Source organism: Lutra lutra, chromosome 5 (assembly GCF_902655055.1).
Source record: "Lutra lutra chromosome 5, mLutLut1.2, whole genome shotgun sequence".
Taxonomy (NCBI): Eukaryota; Metazoa; Chordata; class Mammalia; order Carnivora; family Mustelidae; genus Lutra; species Lutra lutra.
The window spans coordinates 52,980,078-53,006,166 of record NC_062282.1 but is presented as its reverse complement, the minus strand read 5'-3'; the positions used below and the strand labels follow the sequence as shown (position 1 = coordinate 53,006,166).

At 36.3% G+C, this 26,089-nt stretch overlaps 1 protein-coding gene across 2 annotated transcripts in view; it reads right to left on the bottom strand.

Moving 5' to 3' along the window:
* Positions 1 to 2,813: 2,813 nt before the first annotated feature.
* Positions 2,814 to 26,089, bottom strand: part of GABRA1 (gamma-aminobutyric acid type A receptor subunit alpha1) — a 56,654-nt gene continuing 33,378 nt past the window's right edge. For both annotated transcript variants that reach the window (XM_047731132.1, XM_047731133.1), the window contains exons 7-10: positions 22,638 to 22,781; positions 13,622 to 13,774; positions 10,555 to 10,757; positions 2,814 to 5,166 (exon numbers count right to left, since the gene is read on the bottom strand). In XM_047731132.1, the coding sequence (XP_047587088.1) occupies positions 4,855 to 5,166; positions 10,555 to 10,757; positions 13,622 to 13,774; positions 22,638 to 22,781 (812 nt within the window). In that variant the 3' untranslated portion in view covers positions 2,814 to 4,854. The remainder of the gene's footprint in view (positions 5,167 to 10,554; positions 10,758 to 13,621; positions 13,775 to 22,637; positions 22,782 to 26,089) is intronic.

Below are 26,089 nucleotides of genomic sequence, written 5' to 3'. Positions count from 1 at the left end.
AAACATAGTATATCTGCTCAATTAATGATTTTCAAATTAATATATAAATCTGTCTTGATTTTCTGAAAAACAGAGATCATTAGTCAGCTGAATTAGTCAGATTCAACTGGATCATATATTTGGAAAATACAGTAGGCTTCAAAATTGGAGTTAAAAAGAATTTTTTTGTTTGTTTGTTTTTTGTATCGTTGGGATATCTGCAGGAATATACAGCCCCCTTCTCCACATGATACAAAGTAGCTGGGCTGAGGTTAAGGAGACTGGGCATGTGGCCTGTTTCTCACAGGCCTGAGTGCTTGCTCTAGTGTAGTATATGGTCTACTTCACACACATGCATTAGTTCCCTGGCAATAGCCTTTGTGACTCGCTGAGTGAAGTGTTACCATGTTATTATCATCATTCAATGAAAGGCCTGTCCCTCATCATCATCAACCATCCCCAACAACAGACTGCCTGATAAATATTGAGTCATCTTTTAAAAACTCACAAAACTGCCCAAGTATTAAATACCCTATACCGTGTACATTTATTGGTAGATGTACATCTTCTTTAAAGTGTTGTAACTTTAGCTTCACTTGGATTCTCTATGAATTACAAACTTTCCAAGATCATCCCATCATCTTCACTTCTGTCATCTCAGGACCTACCACAGTAGCTGAAGGATTCAAAGAGGTCTCCTGTGTTAGATGGTGTTTAAATGGCTCACAAAGTGTAGGGCCTCATAACCTCAGACCATTGACAAATGTTCCGGGACAACTTTAGTTCTTCTTACAGTTCAAGTTTTAGCTTGGGCATGATTAGTTCCTACAGATACAACTATGTAACTTATGAAGAGTGCTGTTATCCCTGCTATTTGTCTCTTAGCATCCTCTACTCTTCTCACAGTATTTATATTATCTTTCCTTGATACTCTGTCTTCCTTTCCTATCATAACTGCAATTTCCTTAAGGAAAAAAAAGCCATGAAATATTTATGGCTACATCCCTATCATGGAGCACAATACTTAATACAGGATAGAGACTCAGCAAATGTTAGCAGAATTTAACTTAATTAAATTAACATTTGGAGTTTATTTGGCCGAAATGTGGCTATAACGTAACCGAGTCAGATGCTTGTTCTTGTTGGTTACCAGAGTTGGAGACATTTTAGAAAACTCCAACAGAAGGTCTTAACAAACAGGTATAATGAAATTCAAACAGATGGTCAGCAATTATGCCAAGTCCGTTCTGATTTTGATTCCTTAGCTAATTATTATGGTGAGCCCCGACATGGATATATTTTGATAGCCAAAATTACCACCGTTCACTACATTCATTTTTGTGAGAGCCAAGAAATCAGTGAATGTGGATTCAGTTGGTTTACATGAGCAGTTTTATTTGGATTGAATAAGCAATTTGGTTGGAGGATTTAAAAATCATTAATTTTGCTAAATCCTCAATCTTTTTTTTAGCGATTATTTGTAGAGATAGAATTTATTTTGTTTTTGCCTGGCCACCATCTGACACAGAAAGATTTTGCCTTGCATAGTCTTGTCTGTAGAAACCTGGTACAGTTTTATGCCTGTCATTGAAATAATTTTTCTGTTGTTTTTCAAGTGATTGTAAATATTTTGTACTTTAATCTGATTTCATGATCACAGAAACACTGAGGAATGGAATAGCCCCAAGGGAGCTTTTCAAATGACAATGCTCAGACGCCCCCCTCAAAACAATTAAACCGCAGTCTCTGCGAAGTAGATCAGAACATAGATTTGCAGTATTGACAATAGATGTTCTACTATCATTTCAGCATTTTGATTCTGTTCTATTTACGTTTTATAAATTTTGAGCTGAAGTGCTACTGGTTGCACCAGATACTGGGTGTTTAATAATTCCTTTTTTTTTTTTTTTAAAGATTTTATTTATTTGAGAGAGAGAGAGAGAGAGAGTGAGACAGAGCATGACAGGGGAGAAGGTCAGAGGGAGAAGCAGACTTCCTGCTGAGCAGGGAGCTCGATGTGGGACTCAATACCAAGCGCCCAGGATCAAGACCTGAGCCAAAGGCAGTGGCTTAACCAACTGAGCCACATGGGCGTCCTAATTCCTCTTTACAAAGTGATCCATTCATAGTTTAGGGTCAGACTATTGACACAGCTTCAAAACTCTTCTCTGTACCCTAGATTCTTGTTAGCACTTGGCACTTTAAGGTGCTCCCATGTGAAAATGTTTAAAGCAGGTCAGTGGTAGGTCCTATGGATAATATGAAAAGAGAGTCAAGCATTCCATTTGGTTATTGAATAATGTTAGCTTTATTATTAGAATAGAATACAGTATGACATAAAATTAAGAGCTTTTGCTAAACTCTGTAAAGCAATACATGCATCTGCCATAAACAACCTCGATTCATGTTGGGTTTTATTGCCACTTCACTGCACTAAGGTGCAATAAACATTCAGTGTCATCTTTTAAAAAATGTTCCTGGGAGTAAACAGGAACTGTCCTCTATAAGAGTGTATCTTTATTTTCAAGGAAGACTTAACTAGTATTACATGGTTTAGCAAAGCACTTTTAGAAAAGCTACATAGAATAATTTGTCTTTGATAAATTGTGCAATCAATTCATACAATAGAATACTATCCACACATACTAACAAACTAAGAAATGATAGAAATGCAATCATTGCATAGCAGAAAGCAGACTAATAAGAAATATTCACATCTAATGAGCAAAATACAGACAAAATGTTAGCCATGAGGAGTCTGGAAGGTAAAATGCTCTTAATAAACACATTGAGTTAACGCCGAAAAGGAACAGATATAAACAGCAACACAGAGGTTAGAGCCATATTTCATTTTATTTTCTATACATGATATCTACACATGATACCAGAGGATGAAACGTCCTTGGTTCAGTCTTTATTGGCCTAGCTCATTCAATTTAGGCAGGACCAAATCAAACAATAAAGCACATTTAAAAAGAAAACCAGAGTTTGTTTAGGAAAACACAAACTGTTTTTTCCTATATCATTGGATAGCAGCTTTTTGAAAGAAACATTGCTCAAAACTTGGGTACAGATCCCAACAGACTTATTTGGCAATTATGCTGATAGGTTTATGTCGTAGTATTCTAAATGTGGTTAGACTATGACCTGCGGATTCTGGATGCTAATTTTAAACATCTCTGAAACTCTATCAGACAAAAGGAGACTTCAAAAATACCGTCTGCATAAATATTCATCTCTAAAACATCTGGGAAGTAATGAAACAGACCAGAATTTTTATAGGGAGTATTAATGGACCTCTTGTAGTTAAAGCCCTTACATAGTAAACCTACAAATATATTGCTAGTATAAATGAAATGTAATAATGTTACTCAATAAAAGCTATTTCCTGTACATTCTTTCATGTGTTTTTATATTTAATGCTACATATGGTACAACACTTATTGAGATAGTTGGTATCAGCAATTATAGCAATATTATACAGCTGATTTTCTAGCTCCAACTAATGCTTTTCCATTTTCTCTCTATTTTATAAGAGCCTCAAATAGGGAAATGTGGCATGACCTGAGCAGAGAGCAACTGATTTACTACTGCACACTGGATGATAGTTTACAATTATAGGCTTTCTCTATATAAGTGGACTTTGTACCCATCTATTTTACATTCCATCTGATTCCCACAGGCTGTTCTGTTTTTAATGCAGGCTCTAAGGTATTTCCGTACCACTTCACAACATTCTAACAGCTAAGAGCGGTGAGTCCTACACAATATTGTAAGAACACAACTTTAAAAAAGTAAAAAATGTACAATCTCATGCTGTATATTTACATACATAATTTATATAATAATCTATATTTACTAATCATAAATTTCAATCTAAAGCTTTTAATGTACTGTTATATAAAATAATACATTCAACAATTCTAGAGCTTGCAAAATATCTTTGCCCCTCTGAAAACATCTTTTCGTAATGAGAATCAAGTGATCATTGGACCCATGTGCTATCTGCATATAGACAGGGTGGCAAAGGGAGTATTTTTTAATTGTTTTATTTATTTATTTAGTTAGTTAGTTTTTGGTTTTAATGAGTGTATGTCTCTGTTAAAATGATTCTTCATTGAATCTAGTGGTAAAAGCTCAGATGATGGTGAAGTAACCTATTTATTAAACCATTTCTCTTTTGGATTAAATGTGGTTAACAGTAAGGAACTGCATGTTTGCCTATGCAATTTTCATGAATTTTAAAATAACCTTTAACAACAGAATAATGCATTAGCCATTTTTAAACAGAGGAAAAAATGGGGATCTTTAGCTTTGGAAAAAAAGTGTTAAAGCTATACATCATTTTTAAAAACAAAAAATGTAAACCACACTGCAGTTTGTGCAATAAAGACATAGATTTTAAAAATTTCATTAAACATTTATAATTTATTCCTTGAAACACCTCCACATAAAAATATTTTTGACATATACAGTATCTCTCTCTCTCTCTCTTTTTTTTTCTTTTTTTAGAATACTTGGAAATATATATCTACAAATGACCTGAAGTTAATAGAGTTAAAGTTTTATTTTCCTTCTACTTTTCCTCTTAGCCTGGACCTAGTCCCCCACCTTTCCTCTCTCTTCCATTCTGTCTCCTTCTGTCATGACTTTTCTCTCATGCTTCCTCTCTCAGAATCCTGTCTCTCAGCTGTATGCTCTGCTTTGCTCAGGACTGCTGGACAGGGGTCTGTTGTTCTTGTATGAATTATGGAAATAAGGAAACCTTCAAATTCTTTAAGACAGAGGCAATAAAGCAGGTGGGAATCACTGCATTAAGAACAGAAAGCAATTCCCAGTGTAGAGGACTGAACAACAGAATGTGAATGAAAGGACCTATTGATGTGGGGTGGGGGCTTTTAGCTGAGGCTCTCTGTTTAAATATGTAGCCCAATAGACCAAGTTAAAGATTCCAAATAGCAGCGGGAAAGCTATTCTTGACAGTCGGTCAATTTTGCTGACGCTGTTAAAGGTTTTCTTGGGTTCTGGTGGTTTTGTTTCCGGCTTGACTTCTTTTGGTTCTATGGTTGCACTTTTAGCAATGGTGGCTAAACCAGGGTCACCCCTGGCCAAATTAGGGGTGTAGCTGGTTGCTGTTGGAGCATAAGTGTTGTTTTTCTTAATGAGAGGATCCTTCACTTTCTTTGGCTGTAGAAGGAAAGAGTAAAAGCATTTTGTTCAGTCAACTGTGGGAAGGAAGTTTATAAGTTGCTGAGCAAAGTGACCTTTACTTTGGAACCCAAACCTATTATTTGTTTAAAATGTGAGAAATGTGATATATGACTGTATTATGGAGATAATTTAAAAAAGCAGACACAAATGCCCGTTATAAAATTGACAAGTTTGGGCATCTACCATACAGCACAGTGTTTACAGCTAATAATACATATTCTAGACTTGAATGTTGATAAGAATAGGTCTTAAATGTTCTCACCACAAAAAAGAAATGGTAACTATGTGACAGGATGGAGATGGTAACTGATGCTATGGTAGTGATGGCTTCACAATATAGAAGTGTATCATATGAACTACACTGTATACCTCAAACTTACACAATGTCATGTGTCACTTATCTCAATAAAGCTGGAAAAAAGTACCCAGTATTTTCCTGTCTTTCCCATCAGGAGGTAGAGTGAGATGATGCCAGTTTAGGAGCCTATTCTCAAGAAGCTTTGTAGCCTCAGCCTTTACCCTCTGGAGACATACTACTGCCTCATGAAGTCTGGACTGGAAAACTGGGTGACCAGAAATCACGTGCAGTGAGAGGCCCAGCCAGTATCAGGCCCCAGACGAATGAGTGGCTACTGCGGATGATCTCCCCCTGGTGGAGCTTCTTGTGTACTGCAACCATGTTGCTGAGCCCATAGTCTACTAATGGAACTACCACCAAGGTGTTCCCAGCCCCAAAGGTGTGGTGGTTTAAGGCACTAAGTTTTGGAGTGGTTTGTTTTACAATAGTAAGGTGCTGAACTAACTATTATTTGCTCCTTCTCCCTATGTTGCCAGTGCACAAATGATCAAGCAGAGTTATTCAGGGCATCCCGAAGTCAGTTCTTGTTCCGTGTCAGCTGCTTGTCCGTGTTACCTGTACAATGAGTAACAACTGCAGCATTTCTTGGGGTTTCTGTCATAAAGAAATTTCTAAAAACTGAAGCAGATCATTGTTTACAGCTATGTGGTCTGATACGGTTGCCACTAGTCACTTGCGACTATTGAGAACTTGAAATGTGACTAGTGTGTAAGTATAAAATATGTATAGGATTCTGAAGGCCTATTATAAATATAATATTTTTGATATACTGGTTAAAGCATATTAATAAGTCACTAATTCTACACCTGAAATTAGTATGATACTGTACATTAACTAGAAGTCAAATAAAAACTTGAGAAAGAAAAAAAAGAAGAAAATTTAGTTTCACTGGTTTGTACTTTTTAATTAAGGCTAATTAGAAAATTTTAAATTATATATATGGTTTGCATTTGTGACTCACATATTTCTGCTGGACAGCACTGGCCTAACAGAGTAGTTCTCTTTCTTTTGTGCACACTAAACCACCAGTTAAAAATTTCTAAAGGGCAAATCCCTTGTGCACAATCTCATATTTTGAATCAGAATTCCTCAGGAGCAGAATCTGGTTACAGAAACTGCAAAAGGGTATACGGAGAATACTGATGAGCCGCTAAACTTGACCAACCAGACTCAATGCTCTCTGGAAAATTTGTATTTTTATTATTGAATCAGAATAAAATATCACTACCAGAAAAAGACCTGCTGCTTTTCACAAGGCACACTAGTCAGGAATTTAAACAGTTTAATTTTTTTTTTTTTTTTTTTATTATCCAGCCCTGTGACCTGCTATTTTTTCCCCCCTCTCCAAATCCTTAAGAATTATATTAGGACATGACAAAAAGCCCAGAATTTTTTCTTTCTAGTATAACGTCATTAAAAGTAAGGCCACTTAGGGGCACTGGGTGGCTCGGTTAGTTAAGCGTCCAACTCTCGGTTTTGGCTCAGGTCATAGTCTCAGAGTCCTGAGATCAAGCCCTGCATCAGGCTCCCTGCTCAGTGTGGAGTCTGCTTGAGATTCTCTTTCTCCCTTTCTCTGCCCCTTCTCCCACTCATGCTTGCGCTCTCTCTCTTTCAAGTAAATAAATAAATCTTTTAAAAAAAGTAAGGCCACTTATGTACTCCTATTTTATAGTGAAGACAGATTTGGTTAAGCTTTATAAAGAGTGACAGAAATTTCCCATAATTATTTGTACAAAAATAATGCAAGTAAAAGTGATTCTCCCTTTCAATGTCAAAGTGACTACAGGTCAAAAATAGATATGGTTTAGTATGTCACACAGGGAAAGACTAATACCATATGATTTCACTTATATGTGGAATCTAATAAACAAAACAAATGAATAAATAAACACAAAGCAGAAAGAGAACCATAAATACAAAGAACAAATTATTGGTTGCCAGAGGGGAGGGCACAGGGGTGGATAGGCAAAATGGGTGAAGGGAAGTGAGAAATACAGGCTTCTGGTTACAGAATGAATACATCATAGGATTAAAAGGCACAGCATTAGGAATATAGTAAATGGTATTGTAACAGCATTGTATGGTGACCATTGGTAGCTACACTTGTGGTGAGCATAGCATTAATGTATACAGTTGGGGAATCACTAGGTTGTACACCTGAAATTAATGTAACACTTTGTATCATCTTTACTGGAATGAAAGAATAGATATGGTTTATTTCAACACAGTTAAACAGCCAAACTGAACTTGTGTTAGTCCATTTCTTAAAAATAAAAGTTCTAACATTGCAGACTACGTTAAAAACCGTGCATGTCCTTTAGATAAAATGTTTATGTACTCTATTGTGGAAGAGAGGCAATGGGTTCCAATATAATCAAAACTTGTTGAGTGACAGACATTCTGTTAGATAAACTGAAACAAATAATCTGCAGCAGGAATGATTCTTGGAGAAGAGTTTATATTATTTATATATTTCATTTTTCCTAGTCTCAAATTATTATAATACTCCAATACTAATGCTTCTCAAGTTAAGAACTTTTTTTTGCAACATCATGTTGAATACAATATTGAGAAATATGTGGTTGGCTTATCAGGAAAGAATACTTAATTATCTTTCTAAATTTTTGAGAATGTTGAGTTCCCCCATATTCTTTAAGAAATTGGTATTTCTTTTAGCAATTTACCACATGAATATGGATCTTAAGCAGGCTCCTGAATCCTCAGTTGATAATGCGATGACTTACAGAAATTTGCTTTTTTAATTTCAAGTTTTACCATGTTAGAGACTGAAAATTTAACTCTCTTGAAAACACTCACCTGGGTCATAGAAAACATATTTTATTCATCTCTGAATGTCAAAACGAGACCTGGATCACACTGTGCTCACACTCCCTGATATAAGCAAATGAAACTGGCAAAGCCCTGGGGAAGATTATTTTAGAGGCATAGATAATTTACAGAAAGTGTTATCTTTCTTATTAGGATGAGCTTAGATGAATTACTGATAAATATATATGCATATATATAGATAGGATAATGACACTACCTACATCTATATTTATATGCTGAATAACATGGACTGTAGATTGATGGAGATCAGAGTATTTTTGATGAGACACAGCACTTGAAAAAAAAATACAGGGTCAGACAGAGATAAATATAAAGTGGACTGTGAACTCAACCAATGCCTCAATCCAAATTGTATGTTTTTCAGACCAAATTCATGATACTGATACTGACACTGATGAGACAGAATCAGAAAGACACTGGCCTCTTGCAACAAAGAAAGTATTCAGCTAGAAAAGCAATTTTTCCCACGGTTGGCATATCACTTTTCAGTTGTCTATCACCCACGTTTGCGTACCATTAATTCTGAAGCACTTTAGCAGACGATTTCCCCGATTCTGAGATGTGCATTTAAAAATGTTCACATTTGTGACTCTGGGCTATGTCTTACACTTTGGTAGTGTCTTATGATTAACTATTTTCCATGTTTGGCTCATTCTCCTTTGGGCTGCCCTTCTGTTCTAGTACAAATGGAGACCATCAATGGCTAAAGTACGTATCTGACCGTCACTCTGTCCTCAGTCTTTCACTCCTCTCTCCAACTGGTAAATGCGAATCCCTTTGTCTTGTCCTTTCTCTCTACTGAACCTGAGCCAAGGTCCTTGGTTTGCAAATTAAGAGAAAAAAAAAATTTTTTTTTCATACTTCGCAAGTATGTTTTAAGACAAGTGAATATCGAGGGCATGGTTCAGGTTCTGTTGGCTGTCATAATGCATTCTACACACTTTCGTTTGCTTTTACTTGTGTAGGAGATCACTGGGGGGTTCAGCTGATTCGTCTGTGCCTGAGGGGCAAATCTAAAGGAGCTTTTCCTTGTCAGCCTCTTTTCTTTCCTACTTATGCATGTATTAATGGCCCATCCTATAATAGGTAACACTAAATTAGTTTAAATATGGTAGATGTTTCCACCACAAAGGATTCTCTTTTCTAGTACATCTGTGGAGCCCTGAGAAAAATACCATAGTTAATCTCTTTACTATAAACCCTTCCAGATTCTTGAATATCCTGAAACTCTGTGATATAGAATGCGGCATTATTTGGGAGTATTCAACCAGACTTTATTCTTAGGGACTAACTCATGATACTAGTACTCTGAGGAATAGAATTTTGGGAAAAAGCTGCTATAGAGTGATTCCTCATAGATTATTTCTAGACATCTTACAATCTCTGTGTCTCTGACTTTGACCTTCTTTCTACCATCCCAAGACTCACTTGCATTTTGACATATTTTTCCTTCAAGCCATAGAAGTAGAAATATCCTCACCACATGTGCTTTAAAATACATTCCAAATTAGATTCTAATTTAGAGAAACAGTAATGAGCTTGACTTGATAATTTTCTATAATGAAGAATTTTTCTCTGATTTGTGTATGATCCTTAAATCAAACCTTTAATTTGGAAAGGAAATATATTTCCTGTCCTTTACTTCACTGAAAATTGGAGATAATACATTTTGTAAACTAAGTTCAACAGAGACATTAGAGTTAATAATTTTTATGACCAAAGTGATTAAGCTCTGAAAACAACAAAAAGACTATTATTTTCAAGTTCAAATTACAATGGCATAAATTTATTTGCACCTAATGTCAAGTTGATTAAAACTGTTCTTAAATCAATAGAGACCCAGGAAAACATATTTGAGAATAAATGTTTACGTTCATCTCTCTTTTATCTCCTTCACTCTACTCTGCACATCGATCGGCCCACTTAAAACAACCTCTCTCTTTAGCAGTACCAAAATTGCCACAGCAGACAGTCACTTATGATTTAAGAAACAGAGAATCCGGGGCGCCTGGGTGGCTCAGTGGGTTAAAGAAACAGAGAATCCTCATTACTCTGTGTCTGCACTCTTCATCCATTTCCCAAAGTCCAAACATGCCATCTCACAGGTTGAATAAAACATACCAGTGACACATCAGAGGGATTATTAAAGAACTTACCTTTTCTGGAACCACACTTTTGCCGTCCCATGCATAACCTCTCTTGGTGAAATAATTGACTGTGGCAAACTCGATCAGAGCTGAGAACACAAAGGCATAGCACACTGCAATGAACCAGTCCATAGCAGTGGCGTAAGCCACCTTAGGGAGGGAATTTCTGGCACTGATACTCAAAGTTGTCATGGTGAGTACAGTTGTTACTCCTGTAAAGAAAGAAATTAAGTGAATCTGTGGGTTCACATCACAAAATTTGATCACTGAAGGTCAGCCTACTTGTGCAAAGGAAAACCAGCAGGACCATAGGTGCCCCTTTCACAGCTTTTTTAAACCATCCAATATTCCCTAGTTTTCCATGAATTTTAAGGTAGATGATCTTTGTAACACTTCCTACGTTAGGAAGTGATAAGATTAAGAAGAAACACAGAGGCTTATATTAAATCATATTTTTGATACACGATCACAGATGTAGGGAATGGACTTACTTTAAACTTTGGAGATGTTACAGAAAGTTCTGGGGCATTACCTGTATTATATAACCAACAAATGGTTTAAGAAATAGTGTCTGGTAAAAAGCCCTTAAATTTACATATCAATATTAACATGAGCAAAGAGCAAGGTACTTAAATGTCAGTATTTGAGGAACAGAACAACCCAGTTTCAAATCCCAGTTCTTTAATTGCTGAATGACCTTGGGAAAATTGCCTCAAAATTCTGAACTTCTGTTTTTCTGTGTGTGTTTTTTTTTTAATTATTTCTTGGGGCACCTGGGTGGCTCAGTGGGTTAAAGCCTCTGCCTTCGGCTCAGGTCATGATCCCAGGGTCCTGGGATGGAGCCCCCGCATTGGGCTCTCTGCTCAGCAGGGAGCCTGCTTCCCTTCCTCCCTCTGCCTGCCTCTCTGCCTCCTTGTGATCTATCTGTCAAATAAATAAATAAAATCTTTTAAAAAATTATTTCTTTATAAATTAATAAGTCTAACTCAGAGGGCTATTATGAGTATTAAATAAACTACTGTAATAAAGTGTTTAGCACTGAACCTGATACCACGAACAAAGTTAATGGCTATTATTGACAACTTCAGTCCTTGTTAATAAATCTCTGCTAGAGTGAATTCCATTTTTTTTTTTTTTCAAAATTTGGTTCATGTAGGCAACTGTCAGAAGTTAATTTGGAAATATATGCTCTTAAACTAAATGTATCCATAAATTAGGAAGGGCATTAAGAGAGGGGTGTGTGCACGCGCATATGCGCGTGTGCTTATGTTTGTTGTCTTACAATTCCTGCTATAAGGACAGGGAAAAGGACAAAAATGTGTCGAACATCTACTGAGTTCCAAGAATTCAACCTGATAATCTACATATTTTATTTTATTCTTCTCAATCTTTTAAACAGCATTATTTTACTTTAACTGTACTCTCATTTTATAGGCAACTGAATCTTTTTTAAAATTTTTTAAATTAACATATAATGTATTATTAGCCCCAGGGGTACAGGTCTGTGAATTGCCAGGTTTACACACTTCACAGCACTCACCATAGCACATACCCTTCCCAATGTCCAACCACCCTCTCCCTACCCCCGTCCCCCTGGCAATCCTCAGTTTGTTTTGTGAAACTAAGAGTCTCTTATGATTTGTCTCCCTCCCAATCCCATCTTTCCTTCCCTACCCCCTAAACCCCTTACTTTTAGGCAACTGAATCTTACAAAAATGAAGATGGAACCTAAACCTTGGATCTATCTGGCAGCAAAATTACACAACCACATTGCCCCTAAATGACAGAGAGCATGGAGCAGCAAGAAGATGACTTTTGAAGACATAAAACAGGCTTCAGCGTCGCTGCATTCTGGATGCCTTATACTAAACTGTTAGAAAGTCCAACTTTTGTACCTTTATCTTTTTCCTTTGTGTATTGTTTCTTTAAACATCTGTGACCCTCTCAGACTTCTCACTCAGCATAGAGGAAAGTGCTGAGTTGAGACTAAAAACAATAGAAACATGTGTTCTAAGTAAATGTTAAAAGGCTAAAGGTCTTGGGAAATTGTATTTGTGATTGTACTGAACTTAAAACATTAGAAATATATAACTTGATACACAGAAATACTTGCCACATTTGAGTTTACAGATATGTAGTTATGCTCACCGAAAGGGCATGAGTTGGCTGAGACATCAGATTGTTGAAAATGTTAAGAGCAAGGTTTTTGACTTATTAAACATTCCAAACGCTTTAGAGAATTTTCAAAAAGGAAGAGTAAGATTTATTAGGGTAAGAAGGGGGAAGGGTGAGGATTTAAAAAAATCTTTTTCACTATAGCGTTATTGTTCATTCTTACAAAAATAAAAATAAAACATATGCTCTCTATTCTATTTTTCTTAATTTTCAGAGAACAAAGGCCTCAAACTGAATTATACATATAGAAATAAGCATCTTGACAAGAGTTCAGGATTTAGTGCTAGTAAGTGGCTTCAAGACTAGCTAATATTAACAAATGATAATTTTTAAAAAAGTTTGAAATGAACTACTCTTGTGCTCTGCAGCTGGAAGCATTCTGGATCTTAATATACCTGTGTTCCTAGGCTACTGTCAGAGCAAAGATCTGGCAGTTTCAACCTGGAAGCACTTTGATAAATTCAGAAGAAAAGACTCTTTTCGGGGCACTTGTAGCAAAGTCTTGCTTTTTTCCTGAGATAACTGATTTTCCATTCCTTGCCTATTCTTGAAGAATGATACCATAGGGATCTCTGCACATGAATAATCTTCAGACTAGATTATAAACATCTTAAGGCTTTTTATTCTGTAGTAAGAGTCTTAAACATAGCACATGCCTAGTTGATATTCACATGCATTTATCTACATACATTAAAACAGCTTTCTATTTAAAGAAAGAGGTTTTTTTTTTTTTTTTTTTTTTTAAATCACACCACAATGAGAATGGTAATTCTTTGAACCTTTCTATTGTGCTAACTTCAGATTTTAATGTATAATTATTTTTTCATTCCACTTGTAACGTCACCAGCATAATATAACTTGCCCTCCAGACCCTTGCCTGTACGTCTTGATTGGCACTTACCAAAGACAGTCCTCGCTGGTACAGACTCTCTGTTGAGCCAGAATGAAACTTGGGAGAGAATAACTGTCATTATGCATGGCAGGTACGTTTGAATAACAAAATAGCCAATTTTTCTCTTCAGGTGGAAATGAGTGGTCATAACAACATATTCTCCTAGAGGGTGAAACATACAATAAAGTGAGCAATTTGACCCTGAAAAGAAATTACCTCTGGATTTTTTCCATCAACAGCAAAATCTTAGACTTAAAACACGTCCCATGTGACATCTGGTTCCTGAAGAGAAAATGTTTATCCAGGAAAGAACAGAGACATTATTAAAACACCAAAATGGGGTTGAGGATAAGACTGAGGTGCCAGAGATCTTATGGATACTGCTACACCCTTATCCTGGTGTACCAAACATGTAAGAGACATAGAGTATCTATTTACAGAATGGCTCTAATGACCATGAAGGCAAAGTGCAAGATCCTGATGTTCTGATGGGTCAGAATAGATCAAATCCTCAGTTTACCACTGTGGAGGACATTCAGGCTGTCTAATGAAGGAGTTTTGGTGTCCAACTTTGGGGGAATTCCTGTTCTAATGCCAGCAATTCCTTTCAGCTGCTCTGTGGCCCTGGGTAACTCACTTAGCCTAGCCTGATCTTTGGAATGAGGAGAGTGGGATATAATCCATGGTTTCTCAAAATTTATTTTGAGGAATACCTCCACCAGAATCACCTGGGAAGGTTTTGAAATATCCAGTTCTTCAGGTCCCACCTAGATACACAAACCACTCTTTAAGGGAGGCCAAGGAAAATCCACTTCAATATAGCTTTTGAACTGTTCTAATTCATAGCCTGGGCTAGGAAACAACGGACTAGCTGGGCACGATTAATGTCTTTGTATATATCAAAGTCTGATTTCATTTAGAAAAGCAGTTTCATTTACCAAAGCGATTGACATGCAACCCAAATTATAGGAGTTTTTTTTTTTTTTAACTGATGTTATATTTTTTCAATTACAAATCTTAGAAAATTTTAGCTTTATCCACTCTGAGTATATACTTAGCTGTCTGTGGGGGTGGGGGGAGGAGAGAAATAGGTATATTCTTACTAAGAAAACATAGCTTTCTTTGGTATTCACATTACTTCACCTTTCTCCTTCCTTTCAACTCCAAATTTTGCCCTATGCAACCTGTGACCATTACCAGCCCATGACCATCTAGCTTCAGCCCCTACAATGTGGCTAAAACTGTTCATGACCTATTAATACCCCACTCTTCATCTTTCTGCAAAGTAATCATAGAGGTTCCTGGTGTAGTTCTGCTTTTAGGTTTCTTCCACTTTTTTTTTTTTTTTTTTTTGGCTCTAACCAGGAACTTCCCTTCTCCTCCTGTCCCTAGACTCATTTGTATCTGAAGGCCTGCCAAATCCACAGCCCTGAGTGACACTGCTTTCAAAATCAACCTGTATTCCCAATATCTACTGGACATCTCAGAAATACTGATTTTTCATTGACATCACCAACTAAATATGTTCAAAAACTGACATTAGTTAACCTTTCCCATAAAAAAAATAACGACCAGCATATACCTGTGCTGCTTTCCCATTTAAAGTCTATCTCTAAATTCATGATACTCTCTCATCTGTCTGCTCACTCAGACTAAAATCCTGGGATCAAACCTTGGATGTTAAGTACGGCTTCTGAGAGAGAGAGAAAGGAATCAGTTGATCATCACAATTTTAATTTCTCCTGGGCAGTATCTTTCAGCCTATCTCTTATCTCATGGTCGCTGCTCTTATCTCTTTTGTAGATCTATTAACTGCCTTGTTTATCTCCAATCACTTCCTCATTCGAGTTTTCCCTAAATTTTGATGTCAGGGTAATCTTTTTAAAGCATACATAAAATCTTAAAATACCTTAATGGATTCCATTATCTACATTAAGATTTCTCAGCCTCAGCACTATTGACATTTCAGACCAGATAATTGTTTGTTGTGGGGGCTGTCCCATATGTTTTTGGATTAGTTGACCTCTACTCACTAGATGATACTAGCAAATGCCCCGCCCTTCTCCAGTGTGACAATCAACAGTCTCCAGTGTTCCTACTGACAAGCAAACTCTGTTACCTGGATTTAAGACTCTCCATATCATAGCTCTAATAAGCATTTCAGTGCCATGTTTCTTGCCTTACCATGCATTTTCACATCTCAGTATCATGACCAACAAAATCCTCTACTTCACATATTATTGCTGAATATTTTGTTCATCTTTGGGTTGGGTTCAGTCCATAGCAGGAAAGGAAGAAATGTGCTGTAAAGGAAAGTTTATCAGCTTTGGAAGCAAATGGATTTGGGTTCAAAACTTAGATACGCTATTTTCTTTCTGGATAGCCATGGGTAACTTGCTTACAGTCTCTAATCCTCAGTTTCCTAATCTACAAAAAAGTGAGAAGTATGGGTGCCTGGGTGGCTCAGTGGGTTAAGCTTCTGCCTTCTGCTCAGGTCATGATCTCAGGGGCCTGGGATCAAGTCCCACATCGGGCTCTCTGCTCGGCAGGGAGACTGCTTCCCTCTCTCTCTCTCTCTCTGTCTACTTGTGATCTCTCTCTGTCAAATAAATAAATAAAATCTTTAAAAGAAAGTGAGAAGTATATTGTGGGGAAGATAAAGAATAAGGGCTCTAATTAAGATAATGCCATGTAAGAGTTTTAAAATAAATTTTGGTTCCCTTCTCCATTTTCTTCTCTTTTCCCTCCAATCAGAATTGGTAAAAATATTGGTAAAATAAATGCATTTATTCTTTATAGGAGAAAATCATTCACACACACAAGTATGCTTTCACTGCTAATTGTTAATAACAATTGCTATTGACTGATCACTAGTAAGTAACTTCAAATTTATTTATAGCTTTATTACATTTATAATAAAATCTCACACTTTTTATTTTAGCTAACTTATATCCTTCTATCCCTCTCATCAAACTGAGGGTTAATTTGGAAGAGGACAGTTCTTTGAATATAGCATGGTTTTACATACTTTACGTATTCAACATCTGTGCATGGTGAAAAGGGATGCATTGAGGTTTAAGGGCACTCACTTAAATTAACATCCATGAGGCTCTCTATTTGGGAGGGCAAATACAATGTTTACTAATTTCTTCTCAGTTTCTGTAGATACCCTGGGTGATGACTCCAAGGTCATCTGAAAGAAATGAGTGATTCAAATTTCAGAAAAAAGCAGAAAACCAATTTTTCCAGGACTACTAAAATGTAGTCTTGTGTGGACATGGCCATGTTACATTTCACCCTCTCAGGAGTATGCATTATTATTCCTAACCATTCATTCAACTGTGGTTTACAAAATGTCATCAGCTCAAAGAAAAAATTCCATCTTTCATATAATGTCAGAAAGATGAGTGTCTATACATATTCCATTATCATCTTTTGTTGTTCGCAATGTGACATTTTAAGAAGATTCTGCAGAGAATATTATTTTGGAGGAGCTATTATTCCACATTATGTTTGTTCTATAAACCACTTCCTCACTAACAAGTTAGAGAAAGAATAGAAGGATTTCAAATCTATCGAAATCATTTACCTAAATTAAAAAAAAAATCTAAGAAGTTTTGGCACAGAACATGTAAGTAAGGAGAAAAAAGGCAGCAAAATCAGAATCATGTTGTAATAGTTTAAAAATAAAAGAAGAACACAACAACAAAAAAATCAATCTCCTAAACTGAATTGAAAGAAATCTCTAGACATCAAGTGCTTATACGCTAAGCATGTCAAATTCTTTTCCTCTAATTCAACAGTCTAGAAGAATTGTAATTCAAATATCCTTGCATATCATGTAACCCTCAGGGAAGCTTGTAAATTAGATGTGACAATATTTCTGATACATTACCATACAAAATTAAGGAAAAAGAAAGAAAAGAAGCAGGGATAGAATTCTATAAAGGAGCTTCGAGGGTTTGTTTAGTAAATGGCTTCCATGTACTTGAAGAGTAAATACTTTGCTTAACTTTATTTGACTTCAGTTTCCTAATTTGTTCGATTAAAATAATAGTGCTTTACTTAACTGTTTCCTAGGATGTTGGGAGGATACAATGAAATGATAGATATGAAAGTCATTTTAAAAAAATTGAGCCATGTGCAAATTGAGAGTGCAAGACAGAAACGATAGAAATATAGTCTCTCCAGCTCTAGAAGGCAACCATTCACGTCACTGAAGTTGTAATGAACATTAGGTCCCTATAAGCCTATAATAGGTCCCTAATAGATCACTTCCCTTCCAAGTATTCTTTTTTTTTGTTTTTAAAGATTTTATTTATTTATTTGATAGAGAGAAATCACAAGTAGGCAGAGAGGCAGGTAGAGAGAGAGGAGGAAGCAGGCTCCCTGCTGAGCAGAAAGCCCGATGTGGGGCTCGAACCCAGGACCTGGGATCATGACCTGAGCCGAAGGCAGCGGCTTAACCCACTGAGCCACCCAGGCGCCCCAACCCTTCTTCCAAGTATTCTTAACTTTGTGTTTTCTAAGCTATGTATTTCCTAAGTTTTTATGCTGATTTTTTAATAGGAATGAGAAATCAAAGATGACATTGAGGGAAGAACTGGTATTTTAATATCTGTGTCAAAGAGTTCTGGAATAGAAATAAGAAAAAAAAATGGCTAGAGTTCTAGGCCACTGAATCTTTCTAGACCTGTCTCTTCATCTGAAATATGAATTGACCAGATAACTACCCTACCCCCAATCCCTACTTTTTACATTTAATGGCTACAGTTATTTCTCTGGAGATTATATACTAGGCTTTGTAAATGGGGGCTCTAAGGATCCTTGGATAAATGCTGATCACTCTTATTGCCCCCTGGTCAGGGAAAATGCTTGTTTCCTCATTCGTTTTGAGCCTGCAGTGTCATCCTTAAATCAACTCATCCAGAAAAGACTATCTTTAAGAAAGAGGATCTCACAATTTCTCTTGGTCATTTGTTCTAAGGATAAGACAGCCACTCATAAAGAAGAAACATTCTTATTCAGCAAGGCTAACCTAAAATTCCTTTGATCAAATCTCTCTTTGACTTTGGTAAATATGAAGGTTTTACAGGCACCACTATGTATTTTAAAAAGGCATTGTACATTATTATATTCTTATTATTTTCTGGCCATGATATTATCATTATGCCTGGTCACTAATTTAATTATTATATTTCTCTGTATAAGTCATATTTTCATGCTCTTTAGTCATGGTTATAATTTCTGTACAGGTTCTCCTTAAAAAATTACTTAGGAAACATAATGCAGTATAGTAGAATGAGATAAGGGGCAATGTCTGGGGTCCAGTTCCAAACTGCCTTCTCTGATACTTCAAGCAGAAATGACTTCTTTGTTATGTCACTCCCTTGCACTAACTCTATCATCATTATTAATAGTAATATATAATATTTATTACATAATTTTTATATGTCAGACACTCTGCTAAGCAGGTTACATGCATTTTTCTTATTTCAATCTCAGAGCAGCTCATGAAGTAGATCCTTTTATCATCTACAAATTTTACAAGAGAAAGATGAACAGAGAAATGTCTTGTCAAATGTCAGACAGTTAATAAGTAGTATAATCAGCATTTAAACCTTCACAGTATAATTCCAGAGTCCACACTCTTAAATCCATGCTGTACCACAGCCTTGCTTTTCACACATGTCTATGTTGCCTGTTACTAGTCATGTGGTTGAGCACTCTGCAGCTAGACTACCCCCAGGTTCAAATCTCAGCTCTGCCATTTCCTCACTGTGTGACCTAGGAAAAGCAGTTAAATCTCTCTGGCTTCAATTATGTCCCATCTGTAAAATGGATATAATAAAGTTAATACCTCTATCCTGGGATTGTCGTATTAGAAGAATGCCATGAGCATGTTAGCTACTTACAGCAATCAGTTATGAATTTCTTGAGGGCAGGAATTAAATGTCCTTCATCTATCTTTCCCAGGCCCAATTATAATGTCAAACACCGAAAGTGAATAAATGGTTGAAGGAATTAGTGAATAAATTGTATTGGATAACAAAGAATTGTATTGGATTTGAGAGCTCACTGGACTCATCCTTCCATGTGACTGTAAAGGTTTTTCTCTGCCAGGTGAGTAGGTGTACTTCAAACTAACTCTCCAACTTACTGTCTTCTCCCAAATCTGGTGGCAGACCTCAGGAAAGATATTGGGACTTTAATGATTTTGTACTGCATTTAAAAATCCAAGCAGTGGATTGAGCCTCATATTTCCCCCTCCTATGTCACTGAAGTGATCTAGAGGTATTTGACTTGAAAGAGATTGCTGGTAGTACCTATGAATGTGTGTTCACATGTAAGTTGGCTCAGGCAAGCAGGGAAACCCCTTCTAAGAGGTGATTTGAATTGCTTCTCTCCCTGCAGAAAATTTTAAGGTAGAGGAAGATGGTTTTTTACCTAATCATTCTCCATGTGGTGCTCTTTCTTGCTATCATTCCTAGTCTTCTGGCAAAAACAGGGAGGTAAAGTACTCAATGCCATTTATCTTAATATTTTTAGGACTCTGCAAGGATATGTGAAATATGGAATGGAAGACCTTAAAAAGATCGTTGTTTCTTCCCACAGAAATCTATCAGGGTGGATTTTTGATGAGCTAAACTGGACCCAGAGGAAATGTTTAGTTCAGTGTTTTATTGTGAGGTTGAAAGTGTACAGCAAACTGAACCCCTACATCTGAGAATTTGCTCACTATTTTCCTCACCTCCCTTCCCTCCCTCCCCCCCCAACCAATATCAATTATGGGAATGACAAGAAAGAGTTCTTATTTGTACAGGTAAACTTGCTGATTTAGCACAGATTGAGTACTTTCAAAAGACCCAGAGTATGAGGTACAGCCAGTTTGGTGATGGGGGGTTGGGCCCTGCCTCTCATTTCCTAGCTCCATGTATGCCTGTATATCATTTCTGAATAACTACAGTATATGTAGCCTAAATCCTGATGAAGGCAGAAACATCTCCAAGTTTATCAGAATGAGCCACTCACTTTGCCGACATGGAAATTGGTCCTAAAGAGGGATGAAATGACATGTCAAGGTCACTAGCACCACAACTAGAGTGGAGGCACTCCTTTCTTTGGGTAACCCTCCTGGCTTGTGTCTACTTCTGCTATTGAATGCATGCCACTGGGGTTGAGTTATTGTTGCTTTCATATCCCTCAGCCTTTATTCTAATGATAATGGAGAATTTCTTGAGGGAAAGTTCTATGTTTATTATTTTCAATGTTCTGGGCCTAAAACAGTGATTATTTGGTTTCCAACAAATACAGATTAACAACATAAAAGTCAACCCCTGCAGCAATTCCTCCTTGATTATTCTATTATGGGTACATTTATTGTTTTATTCATTAGTTCACAATATTTATTTAGTGCCTCTTCTGTTTTAGCTACTATATAGTAAATGATAGGGATATAGAAGACAGATATGGTCCCTGCCCTCACAAAAATGTTAATCACAGCATTTACCACCCATTTTGATAATTATAGTTTATGTGTTTGTCTTCCCTTAGACTTTAGATTCCATGACAGTAAACTCTCTGCCTTGTCTTTGATTGACTCTCCGGTGTCTACCACAAAATCCAGTTTATAATAGCATTTGATTTTTAAAGGTGAACACTGCTCATTTTAGAATGTTTTCCCATATAACTTACGAGCGAGAGAAATTTTCAGTTTTTTTCCATGTTTTGGGATCTCAGACGACATACCATTTTGAGCACTTACCATATATATGTTCTACTTAGCGTTTTATATCATCTCATCTTTAATGCAAAGGTAAAAAATGCCCACATTTTAGAGGAGACCAGAGTTTCTAGTTGGATAAATGACTTTGCCAAAGTCACAAGACTTCTATGTGGCAGGACCAGGACTCGAGTGCATCTCTTTCTCACTACAAAGCCTAAAATCTTTCCACTATGCCACATGCATTTTTAACATGGGCAAAACTGAGCAACAATCTTCTCCATTTTTCAAAAGAAGAAACATAAATATTTGGGCTTCCAGAGTAGCCATGGTTGCGGCAAAATAAGCAAAATGCAGATCCCATTAAACAGGGATTTTTCAATAGCCAGAATAAGATATATTGACCTATTACTTGAACTTGTTAGAATTATCAGGGTCCTAATATAAAACCTGAAATCTAAGGAAGAAATTTTTTCTGACAAGAATAGCACATCTGCCCTTATATATTACCAAATTGCATTTTTTAAAAGAAATTACCAAAGTGGATGAACTAATTTAAAATTTTAAAGACAGCTATAAAAACTTCTGGCTCTTGTTAAGCTTTCATTGACTGAACATAATTAAAATTATTGGGATTGAGGGAGGGTTAAAATCCAAATTTTTATAGTTTTCCAGCCCAACGATCACATTACATTTAGTCACAAATGGATATTTGCATAACTAAACTCTTATTTCTTGAAGCAACTTCAAAATTTAAAGTTTGGGTCCAGCTGCTTAATAGTATCTGCTCTAGTTCTTATGTATAATGATCACTGCTACAAATTCACCAAGATTCACTGACTCATTATAATAAATTAGGCCTAGATAATATTAATAGCTAACATTTCTTGAGTTTCTTTAATATGCCAGAAGCTATTAAAGTACTCTTCATGGATTTAATTTATGCCTTCTAACAACCCTGTGAGGTGACCACAATCAACACACAAAGTGGAAGAGTGAGAATTTAATCCATACATTCTTCCCCAGAGTTCACATTTCTAAATACTCTGCTACCCTGATCACATAGAACTAGCATCTTATTTTGCAAACCAAGAAACAGAGGCCAAAAGACATTAAATGAGGAATACAACGGCACAAATCTATAGAGTTTACACTAATTCCTAGCTTAGGTAGTCTCAGGTTAGTGAAATTTTCTCTCTCTCTCTCTACTTGTGTTATTGAAGAACTTACTGAATTCTCACATTCTCACAAAAACTTTTTATATTTCTTCTGACATATCTGGAATAATCAACTGGCACTCACCTGTACTAGACTGAACAATTCCTGAGTCTACTGTTTGCCCAAGAAGATCATACTGGTTTAGGCGTGACCCATCTTCTGCTACAACCACCGAGCGTGCTGGCTCTCTGGTCCACTCATAAACAACTTCTGCTCTGGTATAGGCATCTGAAAGGAAAGGAAGGAAAATGTCCGTGTGTCATGTTACTTTGATACTCCTCACTAGCTGGTAAGTGCTATTAGTTTCCTATTTTCAATTGCATGGTTCCAGAGAGCAGGCCAGGAAAAAAAGAGCCCATGTCCTTTGGCTTAGGAAAATTAAAACATATTTTCCTGATTTGTTCAGTCATCTGTTCACTTTTACAACAAATGGTTATTAAGCATCTACAAAAGATAAAGAGCTTTGCTGAAAAAATCCGTAACAAACAAGTTTTCCTGATGTTGTGGAATATGCACGGCAGTAATGGGGACAAAAACAGACAAGCTAATAAACACATAATTTCAAGTAATGTTAAATGCAATAAAGCCATACACAGTAGGCTAAGGGAGTAGAGAATGAAGGATGTGGGCCTATTTTAGATGAAGGACTCGGAGAGGGTCCTTGAGGAAATGACAGTTAAATGCATGACAGAAATGAGAGTAGGTTATGTCTTGGGGAAGAGTTTGTTGGATAGTGAACAAAGAAGTTTCTTCCTCTGGTCCAGGTAAAAGCTTGATATATTTGAGGAAAAGCAGGAATACCAATGTGACTAAATCTGTATACATGAGAGATGAAATACGGTTAGAGGCAGAAGCCTGGGTCTGGATTATGTCAGGCCAAGGGAAGATCATGATAAATATGAAATATAACACCAGAAATTCTACCAAGCACCCATTTTTAAAGGAAGTGTAACTTTACTTCCTTTTAATTAATTCTCCTTTTTATGGATGTTTACTATCACGATGATGATGTTGATGAGTTACACCATTTGGCTCATTTTCATTCTCCATGTTACTTTTAACCTGGCCATCCTTCTACATGAGAGATGAGGTCATAATCCTGATCTGTAGTTCAGGAAGGTTGGGGGAAGAGCTGTATAGAACGAGTGCAGAGGAGAAGAAGGGATTCCATAGCTTTTCTGGTTTCTAGTCACAGAATACCCACTACACATGGGGTGGAATGAGAGATGCTGTTAGATGTTTTATATATATATATATATATATATATATATATATATATATATACATATATACACACACACACAGACACACACACACACACACGGCTTTATTAAGGTAAAATTGAAAATAAAATTATAAGGTATTTAAAGTATACAACATGAAGATTTGATATACATATACATTGTGAAATAATTCCTACCATTGAGCTAACATGTCTCATTAACTTAAATTTTGAATCATTTCAGCATTGCATTTCTTAAGGAGGAGGACTGCATTTGTTAGCATCTAAAACATGTTTATTTTTAAAAATCCCTCTAAGAAGTGCAGAGCACTAGTTGAGAAGAACCATATTGCTCATAGTTTGTAGGAACTTATATTCAGTAAAATATTTTTCCCATCATGGTAAATTTTTCTTTTTTTAATGGAAAGGTCTAACCTAAGAACACATCTCAAGTTTATGGTAACACAGAATCACTGATTGTTAACATGGAAGGACTTTAGAGGTTATATAGTTTGTCTCATTTTATAGATGATAAACTAAAGCACAGAAACATTGAATGGCTTATTTAAGGGCTTAAATATTTAAATAGCTATTTAGTGAAACAAACAGAGGTAAGAGCATAGAATGACATTCTTTCTACCCTACTGTTATTAATAAGGATTTCCTAGGCAAAAACTGTATATTATATGCTCAAAATCCAAGCAAGGGGATACTTAGTGGTCAAGTAATTTGGGATGAAACCAATTCTAAACCTCGTGCCATTTTTGTAACAAATGAAAAAACTCTTGCTACTGTATTGCACTATCATTAGCAGTAGTGCCTGGACTCTACTTTTTTGAACTTCATCATGTGTTGCTGATAGGCTGCTAATATAGTTTTAGATGAAAAAATTTGTTACCATCCCCTTTAAACTTCATATAATTCAAAGTCTCATACTTGCAATCTCTTAGAAACTCCACTGTGTATGAAACCTACAATAAACTCAGCGTTGTTGTGAAAGGGGAGATGACATATTGTCCATGTCTCTCAATGGAAATCTCCCAAAATGCAGAGTGGACCCACAAGGTTAAACAGGGGATGGGGATGAAGGAGAGCACTTGTTGTGAGGAGTACCAGGTGTTTTATGGAAGAGTGGATTGACTACATTGTACACCTCAAAATAATATTACACTGTATGCTAACTAACTGGAATTTGTTTTTTTAAAGATTAAAAAATTATTTAGCAGGAGAGAGAGAGGGAAAGAGCCTGAGAGAGCATAAGCAGAGGGAGGGGCAGAGGGAGAAGCAGACTTCCCACTGAGCAGGGAACCCAATGTGGGGCTTGATCCCAAGATTCCGGGATCATGACTTGAGCTGAAGGCAGACACTCAACAGACTGAGCCACCCACGTGCCCCAACAAACTAAATGGAATTTAAATAAAAACTTAAAAAAAAAAAGAAAGTTGGTGTTTCATGATATAAGGCATCACAATAGGTGATATACCTTATTTCTTCATTTTAGTACTTAGAAAGGAGGTCCTATGACTGCTTCCTTCATTTGAGACTAATCAGCATAAAGAAGATAAGGTTAAAAAGAGTCTTCAGCTACTTAGTCAAAATGTTGAGCTCAGATTTAAAATAAATTAGCAGATTACCTCAGAAAAAATTTGAAAAGAAGACAAAAAATTTTGGTTGGGCTTATGAAAGAACTCTGTGGTGCTACAACATTGGGAGCATAGAGTTGGTATCAGAAGAGCATCTGCTAATAAGACACTATCTCTTCACTTTTACGGGCCTTTGTCTTTTCATTTGTATGAAGCAGGTGCACTAAATAATTTCCAAAGTTATTTATTATTCAGAATTTGTTTAAATTTCTACTTATCCCTCTCTCCTTATTTACAAGGCACTAGGCTTGATAATCAGCCAGGAAACCATCATTTATCGAGTCCATAACTAGATCTAGCACTTGCCTACATCTAATTGTCAGAATATCATCTGAATCTCTTCATTTAGAATCAAAGCCTTCTTTGTATTTTCCTCAAAAGCAGTTAAAAGATGTCAACTAAATCATGCACACTGTCTTCTAGTTATATGGCCTTATGAAGATGGCTTTATCCCCAATAAGCAAAAAGAGTGCTATAACACTGACAATCAGGGTTGAATGGAAAGTGGTAATGGAAAGTGGAAAACATCTGCTTTTCTGAGGTTAGTTCCTATCAACATATGGATGATTTTGCTTCATTAACATTTATTACATAGTATTCTACTAAATTATTACAAAATCTTCTAACATATCTTGATTATTTTCTTCTGTGTGATTCTGGCAAGATGTTTG